The sequence below is a fragment of the Xenopus tropicalis genome, chromosome 2, assembly GCF_000004195.4.
Source record: "Xenopus tropicalis strain Nigerian chromosome 2, UCB_Xtro_10.0, whole genome shotgun sequence".
Classification (NCBI taxonomy): Eukaryota; Metazoa; Chordata; class Amphibia; order Anura; family Pipidae; genus Xenopus; species Xenopus tropicalis.
The window spans coordinates 82,481,439-82,501,649 of NC_030678.2; the positions used below are offsets into that span (position 1 = coordinate 82,481,439).

The 20,211-nt window shown below is 38.9% G+C and overlaps 1 protein-coding gene across 5 annotated transcripts in view; it reads left to right on the forward strand.

Annotated features, from left to right (window-relative positions):
- dlgap3 (discs, large homolog-associated protein 3) overlaps positions 1 to 20,211 on the forward strand; it is a 158,498-nt gene that overhangs the window by 113,993 nt on the left and 24,294 nt on the right. Inside the window, exon 8 of one of the 5 annotated variants that reach the window (XM_031895634.1) lies at positions 15,154 to 16,363. Coding sequence (XP_031751494.1) covers positions 15,154 to 16,310 — 1,157 coding nt within the window. The 3' untranslated portion in view covers positions 16,311 to 16,363. 5 annotated transcript variants of the gene reach the window in all.

Genomic DNA, 20,211 nt, shown 5'->3' on the forward strand with positions numbered 1-20,211 from the left:
TATGGGAGTTTAAAGGAGGGTTTGCGCATGCGCACTGGGGAGCGGGCGCGTTGGCGCATGCGCACTGGGGAGCATTCGCGCATGCGCACTGGGGGCTGCGTTCGCTCATGCGCAGAGGGGGACAGCCACAGGGGCGGCCTCGGGGCGCCTCACAGAGAAATCCGGCCCTGCATTTAATGCATTTGCGCAGTTTAGGTATTAGGGTAAACTTTTGCTGGCATGCAGCATTGCCCCATGTACCACAGTGGTCAAATTGACAGCTCTCAGGTTTAACTACATCATGTATATGGCACCAAATGCAACAATTTTGTGAAATCTTTACTATAACAGAAACACACATTCCTGGCTCAAATGGAAAGAATTTGAAAGTAGTCTAGGAAAGTATTGTGAGTTGGGTTCCCAAGGGGCCAGTAACAGCTTTAATGGGACTGTGTTAGCCAATTCTTAATAAAGAAGGCACTTGTGCATAAAAAAACTTGGCTGCAGCAAGCAATGTCAGTCAGCAGCTGCAAGGGCAAACAATGAGAAGAGGCACTTAAAGGAGAACTTAAATCCTAGCCCTCTGATGCAAATATGAAAGTATTTTTTTGCCTACAAGCAGTTAGGCAGTAAAAGTTAAAGTAGTTAAAGTAAAATGTTGAACTTAACAGAATACTGCCATGGGAAAACATGTTTTTTAAAACGCATCATTAAAGGAGAAGGAAAGGTAAAAACTAAGTAAGCTTTATCAGAAAGGTCTATGTAAATACAGCCATAAGCACTCACAGAAACGCTGCACTGAGTTCTCTGTCAAAAGATTTGTTGTGTCTGTTTTCCTCTGCCAGAGACATGCAGCTCTCTGCTCTCCCCCCTCTCCTGCTCCCCCCTCCCTCAAGAATGCTAAGAACTCACTCCCCCCCTTAGGAATGTGGATCTGAGCCAATCAGCAGGAAGCTTCCTCATAGTCTTACAAACTGAGCATGTACACTGGTCTTGCTCTTGGTGCAGGAGCGAGGCATTATGGGAACTCTCTTTACACAGCTCAGCCGTTTTTCTTCCTGTTTGGCTTCTGATCATCTGAACTGGAGAAATATGGGGAGACTTATGGGCACTATTGAGACAACTGAAGGTATGCCTGCAGCTTGAGTTTAACTCTTTATTAGCCTTTCCTTCTCCTTAAATAGATCTTCTGGAGCATAATTCTGCATTATTTTTTTAACGCGCAAACAGATTTTCTTTTATATTGAATTTTAAAATTTCACATTGGCTAGCCATATTCTTCATTTCCAAGGGTGCCACAGCCATGTGACTTATACCTTGATAAACTTCAATCACACTTTACTGGTGCGCTGCAAGTTGGAGTCATATTGCCCCCCTCCCATTCCCCCCAGCAGCCAATCAGCAGAAAAATGGAAAGGTACAGTAGCAAGATAGCAGCTACCCAACCCGGTTGATATCAGAATAGTGCTTAAAGGAACAGTAACTCCAAAAAATTAAAGAGCTTTAAAGTAATAAAAATATAATGCACTGTTGCCCTGCACTGGTAAAACTGGTGTGTTTGCTACAGTAGCACTACTATAATTTATATAATAAGCTGCTGTGTAGCCACGGGGGCAGCCATTCAAGCTGGATAAAAGAAGAAAAGGCACAGGTTACATAGCAGATAACAGATAAGTTCTGTGGAGTACAATAGTGTTTTATCTGTTATCTGCTATGTGCCTGTGCCTTTTCTCCTTTGAATGGCTGCCTCCATGGCTACACAGCAGCTTATTTATATAAATTATAGTAGACTTTCTGAAGTAAACACACAACTTTTACCAGTGCAGGGCAACAGCACATTATATTTTAGTTACTTTTATACACTTTCATTTTTTGGTGTTACTGTTCCTTTAAAGAGATACTGTCATGATTTTTATGTTATACTTTTTATTTCTAAAGTACACTGTCTACATAACAAATAATTCACTCTACCATTTAAAAGTTTATTCTTGAACCAACAAATGTATTTTTTTTAGTTGTAATATTGGTGTGTAGGCAGCCATCTCAGTGCATTGTGCCTGAGTCTGAACTTTCAGAAAGAGCCAGTCCTACACATTAGAACTGCATTCAGATAACCTATTGTTTCTCCTACTCCCATGTAACTGGAGGAGTCCCAAGCCGGACTTGGATTTGTTACTATTGCGTGCTATTCTGATATCTACAGGGAGTTGCTATCTTGCTACCTTCCCATTGCTCAGCTGATCGGCTGCTGGGAGTTGGTGATATCACTCCAACTTGCAGTTCAGCAGTAAAGTGTGACTGAAGTTTATCAGAGCAGAAGTCACATGGCTGTTGCACCCTGGGAAATGAAGAATATGGCTAGCCCCATGTGAAATTTCACAAAAAAATCTGTTTGTGTTTTTAAAAAACAGAGTTCAATGCAGGATTCTGCTGGAAAAGCAGTTCTAATGTGTAGCGCTGGCTCCTTTTGAATGCTCAGACTCAGGCACAATGCACTGAGATGGCTGCCTATACACCAATATATCAACTAAAAAAATAGATTTATTGGTTTAAGAACAACACTTTTAAATGAATGAGATAAATAGAGTGAATTATTTGCTATGTAGACAGTGTAATTTAGAAATAAATAGTACATCATAAAAATCATGACAGAATCCCTTTAAAGAGCATTAATCTTTTTTAAACCTAAATTACTATGCATATTATGCAGTATTATTTCCTACTGACCATACCAGTTTTCAGTTTGAATATTGCATGTCTTAGCCACACGGGGGCTTATATTTTTGGGAATTTGAGGACAGTGTCAAATACATCACAGTATGTTTTCCAGCTTCTGGTGAAACCCTTGCCATTGTATTTAAGGAATTCATTGTGAAACTTCAGTGGATTATGTGCGATATTGTTTCACTGTATATGACATTCCCTGATCATATGGGTGTTGATATATAAAGGAGGGTATAATTAAAAATATGACCGCACATTCCTTTACTGATTAAAATTCCCACACCTTGTGTCTCAACCCTTTTTTCCTTGTAGATTGTAAGCTCTTTTGGGCAGGGCTCTCTTCACCTCTTGTATCGGTTATTGATTGCTTAATATGCATCTCTGTATTTCCAATGTATGAAACCCACTTATTGTACAGCGCTGCGGAATATGTTGGCACTTTATAAATAAATGTTAATAATAATAAATAATAATAAAATTACTCACATCAAAATGCATAGGCTTAATACACAGATAAAAAGCTTTATTTTACTGATCACCTTATAACTAAAACATATTTTCATCTAAAGCCCATGTATTATTAAAAAATAGACTTTTTGTGGTCTTTATGACTGAACAAACTGGGTAAAAAAATTAAATAAATTATATTTATATATATATATATAGATACCAGAAAGGGAAGCACACCCCAATGTTGCAATACCTAGGTGCCCGAGCAGGAGGTCAAAATACAGCATAGGATGTCAGCACTCATAGGGGCTGATTTACTTACCCACGAACGGGTCGAATGGAGTCCGATTGCGTTTTTTTCGTAATGATCGGTACTTTGCGATTTTTTCGTATGTTTTGCGATTTTTTCGGATTCTGTACGAATTTTTCGGATCCAATACGATTTTTGCGTAAAAACGCGAGTTTTCCTATCCATTACGAAAGTTGCGTAAAAAGTTGCGCATTTTGCGTAGCGTTAAAACTTACGCGAAAAGTTGCGCATTTTTCGTAGCGTTAAGTTTTAACGCTACGAAAAATGCGCAACTTTTCGCGTAAGTTTTAACGCTACGCAAAATGCGCAACTTTTTACGCAACTTTCGTAATGGATAGGAAAACTCGCGTTTTTACGCAAAAATCGTATTGGATCCGAAAAATTCGTACAGAATCCGAAAAAATCGCAAAACATACGAAAAAGTCGCAAAATATTCGTTTTCAAGTCGGAACTTTTCCAATTCGGGTCGGATTCGTGGGTTAGTAAATCAGCCCCAGGGACGAAAGTCCCTGTATAGGACTGAAACATCGGAATCAATAAATTTCACCGCTTGATTTTTCACAAGTTTGCCTTTTTTTGCTTTTTTGCTGACATCCTATGCTGTATATATATATATATATATGTATGTGTGTGTGATATATTGTTAGGACAACAACAAAATTAAAGAATTGATACACAGGCCTCTGTATTTCGAGTTGCATTTTAACTGCACTGCCACACCTTCCCATTTAATGTTCTTCTCACTTGTATATAAAGCTTTAGGAATTCCCCAGCAAAGTCAGGAGAAAGTGAAGTAGTAATGAAAATGCTAATGTAGTAGAAAAATTATTATCACCAGGTAATAAAATATCGACAAGTCCTTGTCTCACTTTGCCACGTAGAAGTTCTTCATTTTTTAGCAAGAAATAATGAGATTTTGCCTATTCTGTGCTGGAAAAGTAATTTTAACTTTATTTTACTTAAAGTGAGGGACAAAGTTCTTTTTCGAATGGCAAAGGGAGTAAAATCGAGAAAAGCTGCAGAAATAAATCCATGAAGTCATAAAAATGTCATATTCACTTAAACTATTCTGCTTTATAAATAAAACACCAAGGAGCTGATTTTTACTAACTGAGTGTTGGGATCAGTTAAATAAAAATACAGGATTGGGATCCGTTATCCGGAAACCCAATATCCGGAAGGCTATGTATTTGTATTTGATCCCAACTAAGATATAATTAATCCTTATTGGGGGCAGAACAATCCTATTGGGTTTAATTAATGTTTTACTGATTTTTTAGTAGACTTTAGGTATGGAGATCCAAATTACAGAAAGACCCCTTATCCGGAATACCCTTGGTCCCGAGCATTCTGAATAACGGGTCCTATAACTGTTATATTGAATGTTTTGTAAATAACCATGCTGTTGCTGCCACAAGTTTTGCAGCCATGAATGTATGAGTTTTCAGCCTGTGAGCTGCATTGCAAATGCCCTCTGTTTATTTGTTAAGTAAAGCTTCTGGGGGTGTTATTCTTTTATCTTTAATTAAAATATCCATACCTGTTTTAAATGCAGTCAATTACTTTCTATTTAGCACTTCCTAGATGTCACTGCACTCCTCACATCCCCCTCCCTCCTACATGCTTATGCCCATACAAGATTTGGGGATGATGCAAAACTTGCATTAATAATTAAATAATAAAAAGTTACAAGAGGTAGCTTTTTACTACCCCTGGGAACTTGCCACCTAAGACAAGGTTCTCACTTTGATATAATACCAAATAAATCAAGAGACTATATTCCACAAAGCTGAAAACTTGGAGCCAATGCTCCAGAAATGATGTAGCAACAATAATCAAAATATACTAATTTTATTCAAAAGGCACAAACAAAAAAGTAAAAGGCATTCCCTATCCCATAAAAACAATATAAGCAGCTGTTGTGAAGGGTTCCCTCCATAATCATGTGATCTGTGGTCACGACAATCACCTTAATGCCCTTATTAATAGTATCTCAGCATAACACCCTAAACTGAGAACTAAACAGTTCAACATTACTAATATGTAGTTCTCCAACTGGCAGGCCCGGATTTGTGGCATGGCCTAGGGCGGCACAAATTTAGGGGCGGCATGCAAAGAAATGTTAAAATTTTGCTCCCATACGGAGCAGTGGGGACCTCACCCCCATTGACCTTAACAATACCTCATTTAGGAGGGGATTTACTAACAATCAGATTTTTGTGGTTTTATCTTTTTTCAAAACCATGACTAAACTAATTTCCACGACTGGCAGTCATTTACTAAGAAATCCAAACTGAAAAAGCACAAACGAAAAAAGTTGTGGAAAAACACGAAAACCGCAACCTTTTTTGACAAAAACGTGACTTTTTCATATTGTTGCACAAAAGCCAGTGTAAAAAAAAACGCAAATCCTAAAACCAGGAAACAAATAAAGATCTTCCAGTTCTAAAAGGGACATCTGCCGTTGACTTCTACATGATCTCAACAAGTTTTTGTATTTTTGCATTTGGAATAGTAGCGGTTTTTGTCACAAAATTAATTGAGACAAATTCATGGGGTTTTTCTGCGACAAAAAAAAAGTTTTCGCCAACAAAAAAACCCGAACCTAAAGAAAAAAAAAAAATTGAGCAAAAGTAAATGCCCCTTTAACGTAAATGCATTGGGGCTCATTTATAAAGTTTACACAGTGCAGGATTATTTGCACAGTGAACATATTTGCCCTGCCTGTGTTTATATTTAAAAAGCTGAAAAAGATTGCTGCATTTAATGTGCAAAATTTTATTTGCAGTGCGATTGTCCTTAAGAGTTTTTTTAAATATGGCATAATCACAATTAGTGAATATGCACACACTTTGCTTCCGAATTACGCCACAACATTAGTGGCAGGAAAAAAATAGGTGTACAGATTTTGCAAATTGTGAATTTAGATCTATGCAAAGTGAAAATTGGTGCAATATTCACGCACAACAAACACGCACAGTGGCCATGCTCACACAAACCTCATTTGCAAATTTTTATGTGAAATGTGCATTTCACAGCAATTTGCAGAAAAAGGGTAAGATGGGCATAGCATGTATGTATGTATAACTTTATTTATAAAGCGCTACTTATGTACGCAGAGCTGTACAGTAGAATACATTAATACAAACAGGGGTATTAAAATAGATAAATACAAAGTATTACAATAAGCACAAATAAATAAAAGATACAATTGTAATAAGTTAAGAGTCAAAGACACAAGAGGATGGAGGTCCCTGCCCCGTAGAGCTTACAATCTATATGGGAGGGTAGCTTATAGACACAAATAGGCAAATATAAGTGCTGTAGGTCACAGTGGGTGACATTACAATATAAGTGCTAGTTCCCTGGTCAGGTAGCATGGCAAGATTTAACTGTTTGGGAAAAACACATGTAAAACAAGCATATGCGAATAAAATATGCGTCATGCACGTCTTCAAGATCTGCACCTAGTGGCCACGAATAATGTAATTGTGCTATATCGATTAATAATTATCTTAGGCAAGAATTACTGCAGCTGCTCTGCTCCCATATTAAATAATGCCCCCATAATCTACAGCCCGTATAAGGGTAAATACAAAATAAATATCTACTCTTTGGTAAACAATTATAAAATAATAAATTGGAATTTTTTTCCATACTATTAGTGCAAAGTAGAGAGAACCCTGGTTATGTATGTATATACGTATTCTCTATTTGCTGCTTGGATTTTGATTTCCCTGTGGGGTAAATTGGTCCATTTCACTTGTGTTTGCATCAGTAGAAAACAAAACAATAGGCTTCTAAATATAATTGTGTCTCCAGCAGAGAACCAAATCACACAGAATCCTATTCAGCATGCTGTGAATTCACTGTCTCTGGGTCAACCAAGCATGCACTGTGAGGCCTGGTTATTGCAGTATGGTTTGGTTTATCTTGACAACTGAAGTTGAGTAGGCTAATAGGGTTATTACTATATTAGTAGTTGTACATTGCAGAACGCGTAACTTGCAGTTAAGTCATGACAGGATTCTGGGAACAAATTCCTTTAGGCTCTTAGAAAAGTCCCATTTACATGGGTTTATCCTATAGACTAATGCTTACCCACTGGGTTTTCAATGCAAAAGCCAGGATAATAGCTGATCAGATTCCCAACTACAGACCGGTTTCGCCCTTCTTGGGGCTCATCAGTGTAGTGCAGGGTTTTCTGATCAGCTTAGGTAGAGCCAGGAGTGGGGATTCACGAACAAGCTAAATGGGTTGAGGAGACCGCCTCATACGTATGCAAATAAGTCATAACAGGATTCTGGGAACAAATTCCTTTAGGCTCTTAGAAAAGTCCCATTTACATGGGTTTATCTATAGACTAATGCTTACCCACTGGGTTTTCAATGCAAAAGCCTGGATAATAGCTGAGTTTGTAAGATCTGTTCTTCATTAAATGCCAGTCTTGTGCTACCACATATATATTCATACAAGCTACAATTATCATTCTTCATTTACTGGTTTATAGCATTTTACAGGGATAGTACACTGTACACATCAGCCCCTGCCCCAGTTGATCTTCCCATCACACACTATGGTTAATTTTATCAGGAGACAACCTGCCTGTAATGTTTTGGGAGGAATCCAAAGTACCCAGAGAAAACCCACATAGTCATGAGGAGAACATACAAACCTCCTTGCAGATTCCTACTAAAAATTATATAATATACAGCATTGGCATAATAGGAATGCTTGGGACTTCTATATATGCATATGTATGTATAACTTTATTTATAAAGCAGCGCTGTACAGTCTTACAATACACAAAATTACACACAGGGAAGACAAGTAAATACAATAAATAAGTATAAATACATAGACATTTAGGGCCATGTGGTATGAGACACAGTAGGAAGGAGGTTTCTGCCCTGTAGAGCTTACAATCTAAGTGGTTGTGTAACATATAGGCACAAATAGGAAGGAAAGAGTGCACAAGGTATGGGCAGTTGCTCTTAAGCGCAGAACTAGACAATATAATATTTTAGTGCTCCAGAAGCATACCTCCCAACATTTTAAAAATGTAAAGAAGGACAAAAAGCAATGGTGCACGCAGCTCAGCAAAAATTTTTGACGACACCTCTTAAATACCACTCACATTTAACAAAATTTGTCAGGTTATTTAAAGTTTGAACACATTTCTGGGGGTTTTGGAGTCTTGTTTTATGTGTTAATACAGTTTTGATAAAAAAGGTGAAATGGGCCTTTTTAAATTGGCCCCTTAGTCCCCCCAAGAGACCTGTTAATTTTATTAGTTACAATTGTATCTAAATGCAGGTGTTGCTTGTTAACTTTTCTGGGCTCTCTGTCAAAAGCCTACTTATTTAATTAAGTTTGAGAAAATTTGTATCATTTATCAAGGATAACCCCCAAGCAGTATGCTAAATTAACATTGTTAATGGTCATGCTATCAAAAGTAATGGTAAAAGGAGGAGAAGGGATAGGTTTGGGCGGGGAGACCATGAAGTCTGTTTTAGCTAGGTATGTGTGTATAGATAATGTGTCTTTCTATAATGTGAAGCACAATCAGGGGTGGGCCAAGCCGACCAGGAGCCCTAGGCGACCCGGTCGGCCACTCACACCTTACCACCACCCCCCCCCGGGGCGGCGCCAAAGCACATGCGAGGTGGGGGAGAGGTGCAGGGGGGCGCGATCTGAATGGTCATTGCCTCCACCGCTGATGACAAGCGGCGGGGACAATGACAGAGGAAGAGGACTAGGGGTAGGCAGGAGAGGCTCCTGCCTGGCGCCCCCCAATCGTTGCACCCTAGGCAGCTGCCTCTTCTGCCTACCCCTAGTTCCAGCCCTGAGCACAATGCCTTAAAGCTATTGAAAAAATCAAGTTAAATACCCAGAATGGTTTCGCCATTGTATAATATTAATATTTATTACAGATAAAAAGCAAAAGTGGTTCAAAATAAATTCATTGCTGTACATACACATATATATGTGTATATATATATATAAAGAGAGAAAAAGGAGTGCACCAAGTGCCTGAGTGTGCGGTACTCTTTCTCTATGTCTATTTTTTGACCTGCACCCAGGGCTGTTATTTTGGTGACAGGTTTGCTCCACTCTATCCTATCTTGCATTGGTGCCTGTGGGTGACATTGCCATATTTTGAAGTAACTTGAGCTGCATCATCTTTGTGCTGTTAAAATCTCCTTGTGCAGCCCTTGACCCAAACAAGTCGGTCAGTGCTATTTAGCCATGTTATTTACATGTCATGGGCAGACCAATGGGTTAACTTTAATTATGGCCTATTTGTAGGTACTGTAATTCCTTGGGATTTATTATGGCATTGAGGACCAGCTCTTGGACTTAAATCTAAGAAGGAAAACTGGTGTCTTGCCCTCTCTATGCATGTTTGTTGGGGGGGAGAAACTATTATATTTTTAACATAGCAACAGATCAGATCATTTGTGTTTCGTACAACTTTAAGGCAGGCCATCATATAATGTACTTTTACAGCACCACCAATAAGTAATATTTTTTAAATGAAAACCATTATGTATGGAAACAACCACTGGCATATGCGTGACAGCAAAAACAAACAGCACGGTAAGCCAGTTAGGGCTGGGGATTCTGTCCATTAAGTCACGCAAAAATCAAGCTAGAGTCCTTTATCCTTGTGGGGTTAATTTGCCAGCTCATTCCTAATGCCTGCAATGCCTCTGATCGTTCTTCTTAGCAGATGCCACTGCCATGCTGATTCCCAGCACTGCCTGCTCTTCATGGAGCCTGCGCTTCAATGAATTTTAAGCAGTGTGCAAATCAGGTCGTGCTTGGGCTGGGGGTGGAGGAACAGGAATCCAATTTCAGATATAAGTGTGCATTAAGCATTCATGGATGAACCACGAGTTGCTGGCAGTTCTCTTCCAAGTTCTCCTCATCAGGAATTCTGCATTCATGTTGTCCAGGGTGGGGGGCCCAGAGCTGATAGTAGTCAACTACTAATGTATCAGACAGTTGCTGTACACTGTGCTTTTTGTGTCTGAAGGGACTGAAATTCATGTTGCTCAAATTAAAGCATAATATAATAGTCACATAAGTATATGGGAAAATTTGAATGCGGTGCATGGATATAGCTTTACTGCCGGCTCTGCTTTTCAGTGCTCTAAGCAGTCTGTAATCAATAATCAATATATATTATATTATGATGATTAAATAAGAAAGTAGTGCAAATGATCTTTTTCTTACCAATGCACAGCAAATAATCTATAATTATATATTTGTATGGAAATTTGATACACTTATTTACTCTATACAGTAGGCTTTTTTTAACAAAATGAAATGTAGTAATTACTGTAAAATATGTATCCGTAATCTTTTATTATTTCATACAGTTATACAATATTATATATTGTATGATATAGTGAATAAAGCACAAGGCTGAAGAATAAGTGCTTTTATAAAGGTCATGGAACTCTGAGGTCTAATAACCTCATATTTTACAACAGGGGGTACTTTATTTATTATAATACACAACTTTAAGTAAATCATATGACAGAAATGACATCACTAAGCACCGATTATAATTGATGACATAACTAAGCACTGTTTCTAAGAATATAATTTACAAGATATTCATGGCCCTTGTGTATTATATATCTATTCTTTGCAACTGTAACATAACACATTAAAATTGTGTGGCAGTGGGCACAAATGTTAACTTATCAGCAATTATTGTTGATCAGTGTTCCACAAGTTCAATTGAAATAGTAAATCTGTGTTTGGCACAGGTTACTGCGCTTTGAAATAGTTCCCTACTAAACGACTCACCAACAGTCTTATTTGATGCTCATTGTACAATAAAGTGCACCCATTATGTTAGTTTGTGCAAAGAAGGCAATGAGCCGCTCAAATATGAAGAATGCATACATTCTTTAACTAAAGGGCCCATTAACTAATGTTTGAATTTTGTTCATTTTCGTGAATTGTATTTTTTAGCGCTAAAAACCGTGGATTATACTAATTACACAAAAACATGAAAAATTCATAATTCATAATTAATTAACTGTAAGAACCATGAAAAACACTAATACAAAACTTTGCCATCTAAAAGCTGGTTCAGTCATGTAAAAGTAAATGGGAGCTGTCCTAGGCAAATTATTACTTTATTTAAGTATTAAATTGTTATCTTTATTTAATTTGTGGTTTTAGAGGTTTTTGGGTCTTTTTTTTATTTGTAAGCGCACAAAAATGTTTATGAAAATTAGGATTTCGAGCTTTTCCTATTCTTATTTTTGCAGGTTTTATTGTTCATGCTATTTATATTAGGCTGTTTTAATAAATTACTTAGTGCCTTTTATTACATATTGTGGATAGGCTGGTAAGAAGCTGCCACTTGCAGTTAGCTAGAAAAAGGTTTCATCCTTAACTAGCTAGAGGTAGGGACCACTTATGTCCCTCTGTAACCTGGGTCCCATTAGGGCAGGTAAAGTTTTTTTTTTTTTTTAAACTTTCATCATTTCTACCATTGTAGCACCAATTTCTGTCAGCATTCTGCTTTACTTTGCTAGTCTGTTCTGTCTGCTCCATAATGTCCAAACTAAACTAAAACTTGTTACCATGTTGTTCTTTGATTCACAGCAGATTTATATATTCAGTCCTTAAGGAGACAGTAAGTGTAAATCACTTAGGGGTGCAATATATGAGGCACCCCCTAGTAATTGTAATCACTTACATAATACCCTGGACCGGTGTTTCTGTTATCAGAAAACGGTAACTGTCCAGTCTTCTAGTGAGCACCAAGGAGCGATATTCTTTCTGCTTCTTCTTTCTTCAATCACTTTACTGTGCATGCACCTGTCAAAACAAAGACATGCAGGGAGAGGATCACTGAGAAGACCAGACTGTCGCAGTTTTCTGATAACAGAAACAGATACCCCAGTCCAGGGTTTTATATAAGTGATTACAATTATTCGGGGGCAGAAGCACCAGTCCGGGGGAACCAGGTAAGTAAATACAATCAAATTAACATTTGCTACCCCCAAGTGATTTACACTTTCCTTCTCCTTTAGGCAAAGTTGAGATAGCCGCATGATGTTATTTGATTTTCATATTGCAAACTTTGAAAATTGATTTAATGCCACTAATGCTGAAAAAACTGTCAGTACAGATTCAAGATAATATAATAAGTCACAATGTTTGCCTCAAATGTAATAATTCATAGCAACCAATCAGCAGCTAGCATTTACTGTTCACCTGCTTGAAAGCATGTAGGTGCGGTTACTTGATTGTGTCCAAACTTAATTTTAAAGGACAAGGAAATGTCATATCACTGGCATTCTCCAGTGACTCTAATCACTTATATCCTATCCTGGGCTGGTGTGTTCTTTCCTCAGAAGTACATGAGATGGAAAACTTTTGCCCAGAGTAAATAGTTACAGTCATAAGTGATACCTAACAAATAGGCACCCCTCAGTGAATGTACATTTCCTTGTCCTTTAAAACACCTTATGCTCCCCCTTTAAAGAAAGACCTTTGCTTACACCAATAGACCAATAAGAATTCCTTAAGCACCTAAGGTGGACCAATCCAGGATGTTTGAATCATGATCCACCACCAGCAGTTGTGGGACTTTAGCTCCCATCACCCTCCACCTATCCCTGAATCTACTTACAGAGCAAATAACTTTAATTTGGGTATAATAGGTGTTCTTGAAATAAACATGATTTTTCAGCATTGGATGGATTTATGAAATATACTTAATGTTTTTAATGAACAATAATTTTGGAAGGTGTTATGTGAATAGTAATGTATATTGATGTGGAAACTTGGTTAGAAAAACTATACACACATTTTGCAGTTTCTCTGCATAGGTTGTCATATACAAAAGTGACACATTTTCATTTAAAGCCAGGGACACAACAAACGTATCTGGTGCAGGAATTTTAGTGTAAAATCACTCATATGCTTCCCTCTTTACTGACGCTCAGGACACCACATTCAGCTGATCATTTGCCCCTTACCAGAGGAGATCCTATGTTAAGTGATAGGGAAATGCAGCACTCTAAAACTTCAACAAATTGTCTTTGCCCTCCCTACTGAAAAAAGTATACCTAAACAATATTATCCCATTGATCCCCCACTTCCCAAATATAAAACAAGAGAGCCCCAGCTGTGAACACAGATCCAGCGGCCTCGGCTATGCATGATGTACCAACAGTCTCAACACAAGACATTGGGTGCCTGGACCTTCGGCGAGACTTAAAGAGAAGCTTCCCCATCAGGGCTGCCAGGAGGGGCCACCCTGCTCATTATACCCATCCCTGTAAGAGGGGAAGGGATTCCTCCTTTCTTGCATGTTGTGCAGAATGGTGGGTGAGCTGGAAGGCATCAAAGCTGATCCAGGTAAGCTCAATGGACTTAAATATAATGCATTTTACTCAGGGATATATCTGTAGTTTATGCAGGAGTAGAGAATGAGTAATATGCCAGTTCAGTGCCAGCAAAATTCAGAATCCAGTGCCCAGCCCTATTAGGGTGTGCATAGGACAACTATTTTAAGATTATCTAAAGAATGTGTTAGAACTCAAAAATCATGAAGAATCTTAAATGGCCACTAAATTTTTGTTAATTACACCCATTTGCTCCACACCTCCACACACTATTGAAAAAAAATGAATTTGTATTTATGTAGGACTATCTATTCTCCCTTGTATAGGTGTAGTTTAATCTACCTCTTTCACTTAGAGGCTTGTATTGTTCTTTACAGCTTGTCTTTTAGTAGAGATTTCTAGCGCCGACTATCAGCAGTATATTAGCTGTATTATTATTATTGCTAATATTACCATTTGAAGATGTGAGATGCATATACGATGCCAGAAATCCCAGCCAACAGAACTCCTCCAGGCAGCCCTCTTCTTTAGCTTCTGCTGAAGGTCCTGCACTTCAAGATCCATAGCCGAGGCCCACTCACCCTATTTCCCTTTTTTCTGGATTCTGTAGGCAATGGCAGGGGCTAAAGTCAGAGCAGTACAGGCACCTGCACAAGGGAAAAGTCTGCATCAAATCCACGCTTCTTCCATGTCTGTCCAGAGCATGATCATGTGATATACGTAACAGCGCTGCAAATCATGAAGACAATAGGTGTCAACATTTCTGCTTGGGTTTCCATTTGGCTAAAAAAAAAAGGTTCAGCAAACAGAGGTCTTTAAAAATTGGACTGAAGATTTGCAATTCTAGTCCTCTAGAATTGGAGATGGATGTAGTTTTCTTGAGTGCAACAGCATATCTATTTATAAAACCCGACAATGAATTAAACACCTGGAATAAAAAAAAAAAACCTTGATTCAAGAGCCAACTGGCAACCATTGCCCCTAATCAGATGATATTTTTGGTATGGAATTTTCAAAGTTTTGATTTAATGTGCCGCTACATTTTGCTTTTCAGCCCAAACACATGTTGTGTATTCTATTTGAGCTCTGAATTTGCTGCAGACTTGTGTCTCTTACTACCACAAACAATTATCTACTTCAAACACCTAGCACTAAACACCAAAGTTCAGCTAAAGAGAATAATTCACATGACAGTGCAGAAAGCAAAATGTAGTTAGAATAAGCTAGATCAGAAAAGCTTAATGGTTATAAAATTATTGTTTTGCAATGCATCACATTTCCTTAAACACAGTATCTTTATTTTTACAGCATCATCACTGCCAAATCAGAGGTCCCCCATGAGGTCAGCACTATCACCACCTCAAAGAAGCGGCACCTTGGTCACCTATAGTACTACATCAGTGGAGGGAGATACTGAAGACCAGGAGATTGAAAATAGACGGTGCCAAGGAATGATTATCAATCCATACCTGGAGCACTGGTCCCCAGCAAAAGAGGAAGTGAGAGTTTCTCTCACTGTTGGGAGGCAAATCAAGCAGTCCTTCAGGCGTGTGTCCCCTGGACCTCTGGCTTCCTCAACTGAGGATCCGCTCTGCTACTTGTCTGCACACACAGGTTGGGGGGATGAGAGTGATTCAGACATCCCACCATCTGACAGAGTTCCAGAGTCAGCAGAGTCTACTCAGTCTGAAAGAGATGGCGGTAGTCAGCAAACTGAAATTGGCTCCCTTCGAGGTGGAATGGTGTGGCCTTTGCTCCAGGATCACAGAAAAGATGATGAAGGAGAGGAAGACCATCAACTGGCTTCTTCTCAGCGCAGTGAACATAGTTGTAATGAATCCCTCCTTTCGTCTGAGTACCCTGAAGGTGACCAGGCTTCGAGTGCCACAATGCCAAGGAGACTTGGTCGTCCTCGTGCTAAGGATGACAGAAGAGCTCGTTGGAGGGCTAGCCTCCATCGCCTATTGCAGTTGGAAAAGTTGAGAGACCAGCTGTACCGTCAAGAGCTTGCCTTGAAAGAGGAGGAGATGACCCGTCAAAGGGAAGAGAGAGCAAGGGACAGAGAGCTTCATCGGCAACTCTTGGGTGTACTAGGAGACATTCGAGATGAGCTGAGGAAAAGAAGGCAGGAACGTACACTAGCTCAAGAGGGGCAGGCTTCAGAAGGCAGAGGAACACCATGTAGTGGTAGCACCACAACTGCAAGGAGGGCTCGAGGAGGTTTGTCACGCCCAAGAGGAACCCGAATTTCCTCAGTATCTGCCACACTCCCATGTTCTTTTGCTCAGTTCTTTCTGCAGGATCCAAGAACTGGGTCTTCTATGCCAAGCACTATGGCCAGGGGCAGCAGTGAGAACCCCACCTGGGCCGGGAGTCGACTTATCGGCCCCCTGCGCAGGCGGGGGCAGCCTCGTGGCCGTCCCCGTGTGCACCCAAAACAAGTGGTTGGGGATACTCATGGATAATGCTGAACTGGCCTTTTTCATGTTTTACAACAATAAACAAGGTGTTGAAGAGATTCCTTGTGTCTTTTTTTTTTAATTTCAGTGGTTTTTTGCTTGAAATTATTATTTTTTTTCTGTGGTGATGGTCTTTAAACAAAACCTCATTCTTTATTTAGTGTGACTGATTCTGTTGGAAAAAAAAATACATTGCCTGTTATCTAGGTAAATGGGGCTCTCGCTTATTAAGGTCTGGGTTTGATTCATATTTTAATTTCAAACTCAAGACCAATATCTTACTCTTTTTGAATTTTAAGCACTATTAGGTTTATGTACTAAAATATGCAACATTTGCTACAGGTCTATTCACCTATAGCAACCAATTGGCAGCTAGCATTTAATGGTCACCTTTTTAAAACCAAGTTGCTATGGGTAACTACACCAGGGCAAGTTTTGTGCCTTTTATTACATATGGGGGGTATGTTTAAATGGTAAGTTCTATGCAGCAATGGCCAGAGTTAGAAAAAAATCAAAGCAGGCAGATAAGGGACCCTGTCTGAGGGAAAATTATGCCATAAATAAAGGGTGTCCAGCCTGCCATCCTCTAGTTACCTTTGATTGTTAGTAACTACTGGATAATTTAATTCACAAACTGCTGAACGTGTAGAGGGTGAATATATGTTCTTTATCTATATATAAATTTAACCATTTAACACTATAATATAATCTTTGTACATTTGATATAATTTCTCCTTCCGCTGTGGGACCCAGAGGAAAATACCTTCTACAAGCTGTGCAGTGATGTTTTTAATAATATTCTTTACTTAAAGGACATGTAAACCCCACACACAAAAATGTAATCAATGAACAGCCTCTTCGAAATCTTTCAATACCTGCCACACTGGTTGTCCAGAGGTTAATAGTAAGGCTGCAACATCTCCTTTATCACTTAGATTTGCTTCTCCTCCTGTAACCCACTCAGCCCCCTCCCTCAGGAATTTGCTTAGGCTGTTGGCTTGTGGGCATGCTCAGTTGTTTTAAGCTCAGATTAATAAAAACACCCCCAGTCTAGCAGCCAGTGAAGAGATGGCATTGCTGGTTCCCATAGAAACTCAGCTCTAGCTGTCTTCTTCAATTTTTTTCTCTTTTCTCAGCTTAAACAAAGCAGAACTTTTATCAGAGACAGTTCTGCCTGTGTGAGCCTGTATTCTTGATGAAATGTATGCTGTTTGCAGATTTAAATGTAACTGATTATGTATCCGAGTAAAAATGGCCACCAGGTGAAAGCTGCTATTTGCTTTAGGAAATGTGATGGTGCTGGCAAGCAGAGGGGATATATGCAGTACAAATAATGCCATTTGGGTGGGGGAGAGACGTGCCCAATTGATATACATTGTAGGCAAATGTAGGCTTAACATGTCCTTTAAGATATATATTTAAAATAAAACACACATAACTCATTCTTGCATTATCGTTTCGTACGATATTCGGTGCGTGTATGGCATGTCGGCGAATCGACCGATATCGCAGGAAGCTGCTCATATCGGACGACTCGCCGATCGGCCAGGTTAGAAAATTTTGATCGGGCGCCATAGAAGGCGCCTGACCAAAATCTGCCGTCAGGGCTGAATCGGCAGAAGGAGGTAGAAATCCTATTGTTTCTACCTCCTTATCTGCTGTTTCAGCCCTGACGGTGTGTGGCGGATCTGACGATGTTTCGTGCGAGCGATGGTCGCACGAAACATCGTCAGATCGCCACGTGTATGGCCAGCTTAAGTGCCACAAACACACTGAGCCAAACTGACCTGACTGAACATCCCGTAGGCATATGGAAACTCATCAGGTGAGGAACACATCAATGGGCCAATGTGGTGTTTGTTGAACAGGATTTTCTTACCTGACCAATAGATATCCGGCCAAGTTACAATGACACAGTCCCACTGTTTTAGAGATTTTATTCCATGTAACCAGTTATTTAAGGGAAAGTCGAAAATCCTATATCAGAACTATATAATTAGTTATGTGTGGTTAGGTATGAGTGATCACACAGAGTTATATGATATCTTTTCCAGGAGTGGTGTGTATACTAGACTAGAGTGCCATGCAGAAAAATCATGAAAGTGAATGTTTTTGTAAATGTGCTATTATTATGTTAAACCGCAATGAGTTGGCTGCTTCTGGCAACCTGGCTAGACTTTATGGTTTCTCAAAAAAGAAACTGGGCAGTTAGAGGCATAGACAAATGGATATATAAAAAAAAGTTTTGTAACTCTTCATTGGTGGATGCTTCCTTAGCCAGAAGTGCCTCTTTATCTCCATGGATAATTTGAGTGACAGCAACCATTCACTGACTGAAAGGATTCTTAACAATATACCACTGATTAAAAACACAAGTCTACTGAAGATGGTCAGAATCAGTACGTATTGTGACAAGGAAATGAGCTGTGAATTTGAATTATTTGACCTTTTTCCAATTTTTAGAGCCTCGCGATTAGCATACAGCTGCGCATCAGTCTTGAATTACTCATTTCCCAGCGGGTGCAAGGACATTCAGATGCCGGCTGAGGTCCTTAGAAGCTGTTAATTACAATTATCTTATAAATCAACAATGTCCTTCACAAATCTTTTGGGCTGTCATAGTGTTTGCTTATTTTTTCAATATACTGTTACTTGTTCTTGACATAAGAGGTGCCCAGTAAGATTGGGGCCCTCATTTGAGGGGAAGGACTACACAAATCAGGGTTGCCCAACCTGCAGCCCTCTAGCTGTTGTTGTATTAACAACTCCCACCTTTGGCTGTGAGATGTATGCTGGCGAATGCAGTTCAGCAAGAGCTGGAGGTCCGCATTTTTATAATGGAAATATATCCCTTTTACTTTTATCTATATTCTTTCTTTTAAGCAGCTGTAATTTGGTTTTAATGTTAGTACAGGTATGGGACCTGTTATCCAGAATGCTTGGGACCTGGGGTTTTTTGGATAAGGGATCTTTCCATAATTTGGATCTCCATAACTTAAGTCTGCTAAAAATCATTTAAATATTGAATAAACCTAATAGGCCTGTTTTGCCTCCAATAAGGATTATTTATATCTTAGTTGGGATCAAGTACAAGGTACTGTTTTATGATTACAGAGAAAAAGGAAATCATTTTAAAAAAAATTGAATTATTTGCTTATAATGGAATCTATGGCAGATGAACTTTCCGTAATTCAGAACTTTCTGGATAAAGGGTTTCCGGTTAAGGGATCCCATACCTGTACTGCATTAGCAGTGTATTAATATACAATGGCATTCAGGGTTTTTGGGGGTTGGGTTCAATATTGATATTTTTTTAGTTATTGAAATGCTGTTTGAATGCAAGAATAAGGAGGAAAATGAGGGCACAATAGGATCAAACATACACTGTAAAGAAATGAACTATCCTGGTATTTAAATCCCTTTATGGTTTGTAGACCATATACTGAGCTGTACAACTGGCAGGCTGGGGTAAAGGAAAACGGTTAGCACTTAACACTTTAAGTTTGCTTTAGGTCTATTAACCCAAAATAACTAATATATATTTTATTTGTTGCAGAGTAAGTAACTGATTTAAAATAAAACAAGATGCAAGAACATTGAATGGATTCATATTTTACACCTTTGGGGTTTATCTGCACTAAACCTTGTGCATCCTTTAATAGATTTTTTTTTCTTTGAAGATAGCATCTTTTTTCATGCACCAGCCCAGCTCAGAGCATAGTATACTATTCTGCACAATGTTAAATTGCTTAGATAAAGCATCTCATCATAATAATGCATTGACCTCTCCCTAAATCTCTCACTGTCTCACAGGACACCAGAGCTTCTTGAAAAAATCAGTGGCTGCATTTGGATAATTCAGATGGATAATTAATTTCTTTGTTTGTGTCCATTCAGCATCTGGTAC